Genomic DNA, 12868 nt, shown 5'->3' with positions numbered 1-12868 from the left:
ACCAAAAAATCTGCTCATCTAAAAATGTAAAGACTTATTGATACACAAAAAAGTTTGTAAGAAATTGAAAGATAACATATTTTAATGAAGATAATGGGTTTAAGAAAAAAAAATTTATTTTTGAATTGTTTCTAAAATCAAATAATAAAATATGCTTAAAATTTAGTATTAGGTTAAAAATGATAAATTTTGTTATATATATTTCACCATACCACAACAAAAAATATTTTTAAAAAACCTTAATATAACTGTATTCCAAGCCTCAAATCAAGTTTACCACTTAAGCAGACCCTCCTATCTTCACTTTGGAGACAAACAGCATTAGTTTTACAATGGGTGACTAACATTTTTTTCAACTGAGAAAGCATGAACAAAAAAATGCCTTAAAAAATTTACAGCCTACTCCATCCCTTTTAATTTATTCAAAATTATTTTTTAAAGTTTTTATTAATCCTAAAATATAACATTGATGATGCAAAGCAATGCTCTTAAGATTTTTCTATTGAGAAATTTCCAAAGTTAATCTAAATGGGCCTACTATAAAATGTATGGATCTTAGTACCAAGTTTTGATTTTCTTGTTACTAATTGGTTTGATAATTTACTTATGAAAAATTTTAAAGGAATTTCTTATCCCACACAGTTTTTCGTTAGTTTTAAATACACAAATTTGATAAAAGAAAACTTTCCCTGCATGAACATATACCTGAATCATCAGCTAATCTGCTAATTCTTTCCAAAACAGCAATACAATCTCTTTCATCATCGCAGACTTCCCTCAATGTATCCAGCAAACTCCGGGCCACCATTTGTCTACACAAAAAAAGAAAATTATATAGTGCTCAATGGCATCAATAGTTAATATTCAGAATTTCAAAAGGCAGAATCCATAGTTTTAAAGAAAATTTTTTCTTATACATTTTACAACATATATAAGTCCCTAATTTCCTAAGCGACAAATGCCAGCATGGATTTTATTTTAACAAGATGAAACTGAATATTTACTAATATTTTTCATCTTTATCTAACTGATTTAACAAATTTCTAAGGTGACTTAGAATTGATTTGTTATCTTCAATTATAATGGGAAAATTTACTCATTCTTCATTATATAACGTATTCTCTTTATATATTTTTACTAAATGAGTTTTATACATCTATACTAAAAAAATTTAGGCAAACACTTTCAGATTTCCCAGAAAAGTCCGATACAGCTGGTCTTGAGACCATAGTTGGAGAAACAATGCATTAGGAAGAGTGTTAGCTCTTGGTCACGGCCATGTGTCCCAATCCCCTTGAACATTACCTGGCACACAGTAAGTATACAACATCATCTGCTGAAAGAATAATATACTCTTCAGTAATCACTATACATGAATTATTTTTTTGTTTTTGGGGTTTTTGTTTTGCCGAAAAGCAAAGAAAGAGTGCTATATAGGTTACTAGGATCAATGAGTAAACAACTACAAAACAGGCCGTGGCTGTGATTATTATATACTAAGGGAACTTGGTGACTCAGACTGCACATGTTAATAATACCAACTTTAAACTGGATAATTTCATTTTCCCTACTAAAATTAATGTAATAAAAATCATCCTTACACTTCCACTTTAATGAAAAGAATAAGCACGTACCTATTAAATACGTTTTCACTTGCAGCATACTTGTCCAATCTCCCTAGTGGCGTCAACATTTCATCATGTGAGACAAAGTCCAGGGCTGAAGGTATAATAATCACATCAGACTCTGAGCTGTAGTCATCCACACCAACTATCAGAGACATCAGAAATACTCCTTATAACACTCTGAAACTAAAAAGTACCACTTTGCCTGTCTGAAGAATCAGAAGTAAAACTTATGAGTCTGGAGTGGTACAAACAATCATGGGAGAATCTCAGACTCAATTCAGAAGCTATGAATAACTGAAGGATGCTTCCTGTTTTTACAGATATATTCTAATTGCCTCTAGAAGCATGGGGTCAGAGGCTGTAGAAACTCAGTATGGGGTGATTACAGAACAGTGTTCAAAAAAGAGTGATCATAGAGACCTGAGAACTTATACATTCAATCAGAACATTAATAACTTGTAAATAAATAAAATGTCAAACACTGATAGTTAATTCTGTAATGCAGAGAAAAACATTATATACAGAAGAGCAAAGATAATTACAGCAAACTTCTCATTAGAAACAATACAAGCCAGAAGACAGTAGAGCAACATCTTTACAGTAGTGAAAGAAAAAACAATGTCAACCTACAACTCTATACTCAATAAATAGAAATCTTTCAAATATCTTTGAAATTCATATCTTTCAAATGCAAAGGTGAAATAAAGACTTTCAGACATAAAACAGCTGACAGACATTACCAGCAGACCTGCACTATAAGATTAAAGGACGTTTTCAAACAAAAAGAAAACTATACCAGATAGAAATCTGGATTTACAACAAAGAAATGAAGAGTATCAGGAATGATAAATATGTGGGTAAACACAAAGCCTTCTTATTTTAAAAATCTATTTAAAAGATAATTGACTAAAGTAAAAATGTGTACTGTAAAATAAAAAGATAAAAAATGTACCCTGGAGTTTGTAACACACACAGAAGTAAAATGTATGACTACAGTAGCACAAAGGCAGGAAAAAAGTATACTGTTCTAAAGTTCTTATACTGAACGTGAAAAGATACATATTACTTGAAAGTAGACTGTAATAAATTAAAAGATATATACTAATTATAAACTGTAGCAACCATTAAAAATTAACCAGGCATACAGCTATTAAGCCAATAAAGGCCATAAAATGAAACCATAAAAAATACTCAATCCAAAGCAAAGCAGAAGAGGAGGATAAAAGAGATAGGACAAATAGATGGAAAACAGAAAGATAAGAGACTTAAACCCAACCATATCAATAACAACATTAAGGTCTAAATAGCCCAATTAAAAGGCAGATTGTCAAACTGGATTAAAAATAACACCTAACATGAAATAATTTCTTACAAAGTGCAAAAAAGTTTTATACAGGTTATTCTGATCTACAATTCATAGCAAAGTACCTTAATTACAAACTAGCGTTGTAAAAACCACTCAGACAATCTCATTTGGCCTGTTTTCTCCTCTGTGACCTAAGACTGTTGAACTAGCATGACCTCATAGGTACCTTAGGCTCTAGAATTCTATCATTATGACCAAACTGTCTTGTCAGTCTCACACTTGTTAATCTTAAAGATAAACATTAATAATATTAATTCTGGTCCATAGAAAGCCAGGGGCAGTGGGGAAGACTCCTAGAGCAGTGATTGTCAAACACAGCTGTGTTCAAGACAGGCTTGGAGCACTTACCTCTAAATGCAGATTCCCAAATCTCATACGCAGACACTGATTATATAAGTTTGGAGTAAGGCCCAGGAGCATTCATTTTTAAATAAATACCCCCACTAATTCAAATGCAGATTGTTGAACAACCATTTTGAGAAACATACTCCTAAAGGGTAACAAAATCATATTTTGCTTCAACTTTTGTCACTATTTTGTCACCACTCTAGCATGGTTGAAAATTACTTTGATGCAAAAGGATGTGTTCCACTCTAGTAGAGGAATTGGTGACAAAAGTTAATTTCTATTTCCCAGTACTGCCGCCTCCTGTCAATATCTGTGGACTCACTCTGGCCTACATCCTCCTCTCCAAATTCACGATTTCCTCATCAACTCTTGATTGGACTAAGAAGGCTCTGGATTTCATCTTTATGGAGGCCACAAAAATATTCCACACTTAAATCTTACCCAGTCATCCTGCAAATGTCTGCCACAGGGTACAAGGAAAAACACAAATATAATCAATAATAATTTTTAAAAACTATCATCACTAATGAAAAAAACCCTACAATATGTACCCTAAGTGACGGTACAGTCAATAATATCCTCAGATAAAATAAATAGCACAGAGGGAGTAAATTTAGCTGTACCGCTACAAGAATCCTATAGCTTATGCAAAGTTGTACACTAACTTTAAATACGTTATGATAAATTAAAGATGCAAATACAATTCTTAGGAGTAATCTCTAAAACATGCAAGAGGGCCGGCTGAGTGGCTCAGTTGGTTAAGAGCTCGCTCAAGAGTTTGAGCTCTGAGCAACAGCGGTTCGAGTCAGCCCGAGCTGAGCAGCCGTGAGCTGCCAACAGGTGGCGGGATGGCTCAGCTAAAAAAAATAAAAATAAAATAAAATAAATAAATAAAAAAAATAAAACATGCAAGAAAAGATGGCTAAAAAGTCAACAGAAGAATTAAAATGGAATACTAAATAAATTAAAATGGAATGAGCAGCATGATGGAATCCTAAATTGTCCCGCTCCATCCTGCCTGCCTGGGATGTGAGTCATCCCTTTGTCCAGTGTATCCATGCTGCATACACTTTCTAGACATGTAGGCATTGTATCATCTCACATCATCACAAGAAGAAAAAGGTTGGGTACAGTACCATACGATTTTTTTGGGAGACCCCCCCATGTTCACATAACTTTTATTATAGTATATTGTTAGAATTGTTCTATTTTATTACTAGTTATTGTAGTTAATCACTTACTGTGCCAATTCTTGGAAGATACAGGAGTTTGCCAAGGCAGGACAGAGGGCAGGAAGGATATAAGCAGAGAAATCGAAAGACAGGGAGTCAAGAAAAATCATGTCAAGTTTAGAAAATAAGTAATTTAGTGGGGCACAGGGTTCACGCAGACTTGAGGCAGGAGGAGTAGGGAAAGGTGACCAACCAAAATCAATTTAGTCTTCTAATTTTTAAAGAGTAACATTATTACATTTTGCAAAATCCTTTTACCTGGCTAGAGAAATCACATTACCACCCTTTAATTTGGAAAGGCATTTGAAATTTTTCTAAGAACAGCTTAGTTAAATTCAAGTTACCTCCTTTAAGCAACAGACAACTCCAAGCAGCATAGCATATTCTTATTCTACTGTGCTATAATAAAATTTGATTTCAATTATCAATTATTAAAACCATCATTATTTTTTTAATTAAGAAAGAAGCAAAGATCATGATGGCTTTTCCAAGCCAAGCAACCTGTCTTCTAAGAGGACTGCAAGCCTCATTTCACTCTTTCCCAATTATTCTACACTCTTAGTTGTCAAATAGCAAAGGAGGGAAGGAGTACATGGAAGCCCTACTCTCCTCTAAAGTACTACATTCTAACTCAATGGAGACAGAGTCTACCTGCAACAATACTATAAAGTAAGCCTCTTTTGTATTCCTTGTTAACAATGCTCAGATATACTATAAATTCATGCTAATTTCATACTTATGCAATAAGAATTTTGAATCTACTGTTCCTTAAATTCTCTCAGATGTCCCAAATCCTTATACTAAGTCCCAAGAACTACCCTCAAAACATCAACTTCCAGGGCCGGGCGAGTGGCTCGTTGGTTAAGAGCTGGCTTGGGGGTCGGCCAAGTGGCACGTTGATTAAGAGCTGGCTTGGGACGCCAGCTCTGAGCAGCAGGGCCCTGGTTCGGATCCCACATGAGGGCCAGTGACACTGCCCTCTACAGCTAAGATGGTGAACAACAGCTCGACTTGGAGCTGGACTGCCGTGAGTCGCCGGCGACGGCATAGGCTGTAGCCCCTGCTGCAGTGGGCTGCCATAAGCTACTGTGTGTGGCCAAAAGCCGCCGTGAGTGACCATCCAGAGGCCGGCGACTGATCTGCCTCACCCGGGGAAGAGCACAATGATAATACCAACATGGGCCACTGAAGCAACGTCTTCCACAACTAGACTGAACAACAAAAGGACAGCAACTTGTCTGTCCCCATTCCCCGATTCCCCAACACTGCTCCCCTCCCCCAATTCCCCCAAAAAACCTTAAAGTTAAAAAAAAAAATCAACTTCCATTCCTAACTTACTATCATACATGCATTTGAAGTACTCTATAGTGCCAAGTCGGGGGTAGGGGGGATGGGGGGGACGCTAGCAACCAGGTAAACAAAAAGCAAGGGAGAGAATAGTGTGAGTGGTGGCACCTGACCACCATTCTATTCCACTACCATACATACGTATGCCTAAAAGAAAATAAGTGCTTCAGCTGTTTGCACATGCTTCCCAAAATGGAACACCTCACAACCACTGTCTAAAGATGTATTTTTCCAACATGGCCTTTAAACACCAACCACCTCATCCAGGACTCAAATAATTATGTTACAATAATGGAGGAAAAATATGGCTGTTAGACTTGTAAGTATGGCCACGTATACTATACCTAATGAGTCAAGTAAAGGTGATTAAGAGCAATTCTGACTACATGGTGCTTTTTCCCAACACAATGAATCAAAACATACACTTGCTATTCTCTAAAACGATTTTTTCATCAAACTTCTTAAAAGTGTAGTTCATTTTGCAGCCTTCACCTACCCATCAAGACAATTATAATCTGTCCTATTTCTCTTTCACTCCTGTGAGTCTCTTCTCAAAGATTAGCAATAATTTGCCAAAATTCGGGGGCCCTTCTTAGATCTACTGTCTTACAGCTCTACAGCATTTGATAAGGCCGACTGCTCCTATCCCAACAGCCTCCTCTTAAATACTCTTTTCATGAGTTCTCTGGAGGTACACAATCCTGAGAATTTCTCTACCTTTCTGGATTATTCTTGCTTCTTACTTTTATGTAATTTCCCTCTACTTTTGTCCTCATACACACCTCTCTCTCTCCCTCTCTCTCTCTCTCTCTGTCTCTCTCACACACACACACACACACACACACACACACACACACACACACACACACACATATGCCTCTCTTCCTTTGATAATCCATAGCTTCAACAGTCACTTACAGTACAGATGATCCTCAAAGTTCTCCTGCCCTGATCCCCAGAGATCCTTACTTGCAGGTACTTCATAGAATCTCCACCTCAATGTTGCATTTGTTCTGAATATTAAACTATCCAAACTGATCTTATAAAAATCAGCGCTCGAGACAGACGAGTGGCTCAGTTGGTTAAAAGTTAGCTTAAGAGCATGAGCTCTGAGCAACAGGGCTACCAGTTCGATTCCCACATAGGCCAGTGATGCTGCGCCTGAGCTGAGCTGCCAACAGGTGGCAGGATGGCTCAGCTGGTGAGAGCACGTGCTCCTAAAAACAAGACTGCCTGTTCTATGGTGGGCTACGCCCGCCTACAACTAAGACTGAACTGGGCACCTTGAGCTGAGCTGCCACCCGGATGGCTCAGTGGATAGAGCATGCGCTCTTAACAAGGCTGCTGATTCGACTCCCGCATGGCATGGTGGCTACGCCCACCCGCAACTAAGATTGAACATGGCACCTTGAGCTTAGAGGCCACGAGCTGCCGAAGGGAAGCCAGATGGCGACTGGTGCCCTCCACAACTAAGACTGAAGAACAACAACTTGGCTGGTCCCCCTCCCCAATTCCCCAACACTGTTCCCCTCCCTCAACTGCCCCTCCCCCCAAAATATCAGCTCTTCCTCATGACTTTTCAATTACCATCATTCTTCCCCATAACCTTGAGTTCTCAAACATGAGGTTTTTCAGTTACTTTTTTTTTTAACCATACCTTTTCTTGCCCCAATATCTAAATCAGTTGCTAAGAACTATAAATTCTACTTTTATAAAGTATTCTGTCTTCCCACCTCTCAGTTCCCGACACCCTAATTCAGAGGCTCTGGTATCTTTTGCTTAGAGCAAACAAGGGTATTCAAACCCCTTGAGGTAGACAAAGATTTTCCTGAGAATAAATCAAATGGATAATGTTAAGTGATATTCCACACCCCAATTTACAGTACTCTATTCCAAAAATGTGCCTGGGGGTTTTGGATTACAATCTCCTTCCTCCCCTTAGACAAAGGAAGGCATATCTCTAAACTATCTCAAGGCTACAGTACAGTGAATGATGCACTTGATATACAAGGATACACTTGATGCACGGCCAAGGCAGAAAAAACCTCCATTGCCAAACAAAGGGACCCTTTGAAGTACTTATGAAAGTGTTATAAGATCAACTCTCTGAAGACTGTAATAAATACTTTTACCAGTCAGCTATTTTTCAATCCTTTGCTTTCAAAAAAATTTAATGATAGCTCATTAAAAATAATTTTTGTGGGCCAGCAGAGTGGCTCAGTTGGTTAAGAATTAGCTTAAGAGCAGGAGCACTGAGCAATAGTGCCGCCGGTTCGATTCCCACATAGGCCAGTGATGCTGCGCCCAAGCTAAGCTGCCAACAGCTGGTGGCCAGCAGCCAGTGAGCTGTGAGCTGCCATGAGCCACTGTGAGCCGCCGTGAGTGGTCGTCCAATGGCCGGCGGCCGACTGCCTCAGCTGGGATGAGCGCGATGATCATAATACCAACATGGGCCAATGAAGCAGTATCCTCCACGGCTAGACTGAAGAATAAAAGGACAGCAACTGTCTGTTCCCCTTCCCTGATTCCCCAGCGCTGTTCCCCTCCCCCAATTCCCCAATAAAATCTTTTAAAAAAAAATTTTGTTAATTTTCAGCACGGGTTGGAAGAAGTTCAAGGAAATTAGTGGCACTGCTAACAAAACCCTTTCCATCAACTTATTTATGTCAACATTTTTTAGTGCTTATAGCTCTTAAAATTAAACATAGAAATTGATGCCAAATATTGTCTCATTCTTGAAGTTATACTTATCCTTGAATAATTATTTTTAAAGCCTCATTCATTTCATTAAGAGATGCCTATTCAATAAAATTTTGTTTACAAAGTGTTTATCATCATTTATAATGCATTCTGATTGATCAACCAAGTATTAATGGAAATAGAACAATTAAATTTTATGGCCACAAGAAATTAAAATTTTCAATTTCTCTTCATATACATATTTTGGTGCAAAGAATTGTAACAGGGTAATCAATAAAACTTTCAAGCATAAAAATATATTATAAAATTCTGTGTAGGAAATGAAGTCAAGAAGAAAAAAAAAACAATGTAAAACTCCCAATTTGAAGAGTATATGCTTGAATTTTTGAAAATGGGTATTGGGTATCAAAATGCTGTGGTATTTAGACTCTATTTTTAAAATGATATAACAGTACTTTTAAAAAATAACTTAAAACTTTAAAATGTACAATACAGAGTATACAAAAATATTTTAGGAGGTATACGGTAATTAAGTTTGAAGACTACTGCCTTGTCGACAAAAAACATCCAGCCTAAGAGAAAACTTGTAAGAGTTTATTTAAGCCAAACTGACAACAATTGCCAAGAAGCAAAATCTCAACGGATTGAGAAAATGAATCGGGAGTTTGCAGCTTATTTTATACATAAAATCAAAGGAGGAAGTTATATGAAATCCATTGGTGATAGATTAAGGGGGTGGGAGAAAACAAAGGGGGGGGATCTCTGGGATTGGATAAAAGTAAATTGGAGACACAGGTACTTCCTTTACATAGGTGGGTCCAGGATAGTTAACAGTTGGCTTTTTATGGCACATAGAGATGGTAATCAGGAGACAAGCATAATGATGAGGAATTTTGCAGTTTCCAGCTCTGGTCTGGAAAATGGATTACAGACATTCCAAAGATGTTATCTTAGGTGCAAAAAGACAACAGAGAGGTCCATTAAAAAGGCACAGATTCATTTTATGAAGGAAGCTAAAGATGTGACTTCCCGCCATGGCCCACTTAATTATGAAATTTTTTTTTTTTTATGCTCACGCCATCTTATGTGGTTATTTTCAGTCTCCTGAGCTTGTCAGGTTAATATCTGGCCCTCTTCTGTCCACACCCTACACTATTAAAACTGCCTCACACCATCTACTTCCAGTCTACCCTCATTCTAACCTGGTTTATATATCAGAACCACTTCACTCTTCCTAAAGTACTACTCTGTGCAATATACCCACTGTTCTTCCTTTCTACCCTCCTCCTTTCCTCCCCTCAACCTCCCAGGCAATATGAATTAAGGTACAACTTTCTCATGCTGTAATTCAAGAGTCTTTAAGATCTGGCCACGACCTATTTTCCTCCACTGCACATAGTTCATGTTGGGGTCCATTTTATGCCACGTGCCCCATTACCTTCCTGTCATATGTGATTCCATCTGTCCCATTTCTGCCCTCTTTATCATCTCAGTTTAAATTTACCTATTCACAAAACCATCAAGGAAGCATTTTCTATTCTTTCAAATTACAGTCTCTTCCTTTTGAAAGGAACCAAAGTTCTGCCAACCTGAAGATGGCTTTGGGGATATTAATTTTAAGCAGTTTATTAAGAAAAAGACTCAAAAAAAACCTTTGACCCTCCCCCTTTCCTGCCCAAGAGATTCAGACAGAAAAACCTGCTTCAGGAAGGAAATCTTAGGATGTTCAACTTAGCCTGATTTGAATTAAGTATGGGAAATAGAAAGGGCCTGCTAGCTAATATCCCATGTCCCAATGTTTCTTAGTTGTCTAGCAAGAATTTTCCTGTCCAGTATGTTCTGTTTTTCTTCAACTACCTGTAAATCGCCCATTCTCACTTCTGAAATCTAATATCCCGCCCCACTTGTTTCCTTTATTTAAAATGTCAAATGCCTCACTGTCTTTGGATTTTTATGCTTATGTGAATTCCCCATGCGCTTGTATTAAACATTTATTTTCTCATGCTAATCTGTCTGTTAATTTGATTATTAGCCCAGCTAGAACCACTTAGGTGGCAGGAAAAGTATTAAATTTTTAGCTCCCACACTTTGAATTCCCTGCATTCTTGGGGCCCTTGTTTTTACTCGGCCAACAATTGCAATGTTTATTTTTTCTTTCTCATTTTCTTCTACCTTTCCCCACCGCAAAACAGACAAATGTCCTGAAGACAAAGACTGTCTTGCTAATCTTTTCGGGTTTTTTTGTTTTGTTTTTTTTAGCTGATCCATTCTGCCACCTGTTGGCAGCTCAGCAGCAGCTCAGCTCGGGATGGGACTTGAACCGCTGTTGCTCAGAGCTCACACTCTTGAGCAAGCTCTTAACCAACTGAGCCACTCGGCTGGCCCTTGCTAATCTTTTTATTACCTAAAAAACAAAGTCTAAGGCATCTTCTGAAGAATGTGCATTCATTAATATTTGTTAATGAAAAGGAAGTCCCTAGAGATACTAGAGGGTACAAGGGTCTTTTAACCATGTTTTATCCTCCAAGATACGAATTCACAAGCCATTAGCATATTAATGCTTTTGAGAAGTACCACACCAAAAAGAACTGATTCCTTTATACAACCTAACTTTTCACCTAGCTTTATCAAAACAACATTCTATTCCACTAGCTGCCTCTAATAATACCCTCTAACAAAAACAGCTGAAGGTCTGTCCTCCCCTTCAATTTTTCCAGTGATACTGCTTAGGCTACAATAAACTCACAAAATTTTCTTTTGTTACCCAAGTTTTTACATCTTAGAAAATGAAAGATAACAAGATACACCACAGAGATTTATTTTTATAAGAGCTTCCTTAAGATTTGGGGCTTCAAAATGATATTTTAACAAATAAATAAAACAGTAAATGAATAGAGAGGGAAGGTAAGCTCTTCGTAAAGCAGAATGCCAGTCAGTAAATGTTATTGATTCAGGTAAGAACCATCAACACATTCTAACACTACTCCATAAAAGTTTGTTTGGGAATGGGCTATTTCTCCAGTCATATTTCCCTTACTAATTACAAAAGGAAAAAACATAATCTTTAAGTGGAGAAATCTGGAAGACATCACCTTAACCAAGTGGTTAAAATTACCACCACTAATAATGGACAACTGACAGGTGACTCTTGCGATGAAGCACTGAGAAAAATCAGTCTCACATAGCATTCCTGATTACCCCCCCAAAAGCATAACCTGAATCAAATTATGAGAAAGAGAAAACCAAACTGACTCTTCAAATATACCAATATCGGGGCTGGCTGAGCCGGTTCAATTTCCATGTGGGCCAGTGAGCTGCACCCCAGCTGAGCTGCGGCTGAGCTTACAACAGGTGGCAGGATGGCTCAGCTGGTGAGAGCACGTGCTCCTAACAATAAGGTTGCTGGTTCGACTCCCACATGGGATGGTGGGCTATGCCCACCCACAACTAAGACTGAACATAGCACCTTGAGCCGAGCTGCCCTGAGCTGCTGACTGGCGGCTGGATGGCGACTGGACTTGGAGCTGAGCTAGCTGCGCTTTCCACAACTAAGATTGAAGGACAACAACTTGGCTGTTCCCCTTTCCCAATTCCCCAATAAAATTAAAAAAAAAAAACAAAAAAAACCCCAATATCATGAAAGACAAAAGCTGAGAAATTGTTCCAAATTAAAGAGACATGACAACTGAATACAATGCAGGAGCCTGGATTGACAAGATAGTTGCTATAAAGAATATTACTGGACAACTGGTGAAATTTGAAAACAGACTACATACTGCATAATTCAATTGTGTCAATGTTACTTTTCTGCATTTGATTGCTGACTGAGAAAATGGCCTTGCTCTTAGGAGATAACAGGCTAAAGGTCATAATTTCTACAATCTAAAAGGTGAAAAGTTAAGATTAAGAATAATGTACATATTACATTGTATACGTATGTATAAAAATTGTAGAGAAAAATATGGCAAATTGGCAAAATGTTAATGGCTGAATGTGAGTTTGGGGAATTAACTATAACACCTGTGCAACTCTGTGTAGGTCTGAAAGTTTTCAAAGTAACAAGTTTAATTTAAAATAAATTATTTCATTATTTGACTGCAAATTAAATTTATGGCCTTAGTTAGGTTGGCCAGGAAAATCAAGATTCACCTCAGCAAGTATGTGAAGACCTACTGTGTGCTGGGCACTCAGCTATGGGTAAGAAGAGAAATGCTATAGACCAGCGGTTCTCAACCTTCCTTATGCCG

General features: G+C 37.7%; 1 protein-coding gene across 10 annotated transcripts in view; it reads right to left on the bottom strand.

Moving 5' to 3' along the window:
* Positions 1-12868, bottom strand: part of PPP4R1 (protein phosphatase 4 regulatory subunit 1) — a 97902-nt gene that overhangs the window by 61946 nt on the left and 23088 nt on the right. For 6 of the 10 annotated variants that reach the window (XM_019649975.1, XM_019649966.1, XM_019649972.1 and 3 more), the window contains 2 exons: positions 1635-1770; positions 706-812 (listed from right to left, as the gene is read on the bottom strand). The exons of 1 other annotated variant lie outside the window; for it this stretch is intronic. In XM_019649975.1, coding sequence (XP_019505520.1) covers positions 706-812; positions 1635-1693 — 166 coding nt within the window. In that variant the 5' untranslated portion in view covers positions 1694-1770. Of the gene's footprint in view, positions 1-705; positions 813-1634; positions 1771-4583; positions 4594-12868 lie in introns of all 10 variants that reach the window. 3 more of the 10 variants (XM_019649967.1, XM_019649971.1, XM_019649976.1) reach the window with 2 other exon arrangements.

Source organism: Hipposideros armiger, unplaced genomic scaffold (assembly GCF_001890085.2).
Source record: "Hipposideros armiger isolate ML-2016 unplaced genomic scaffold, ASM189008v1 scaffold_136, whole genome shotgun sequence".
Classification (NCBI taxonomy): Eukaryota; Metazoa; Chordata; class Mammalia; order Chiroptera; family Hipposideridae; genus Hipposideros; species Hipposideros armiger.
The sequence above is the reverse complement of the archived record's forward strand: the minus strand, read 5'-3'. Positions and strand labels throughout refer to the sequence as shown.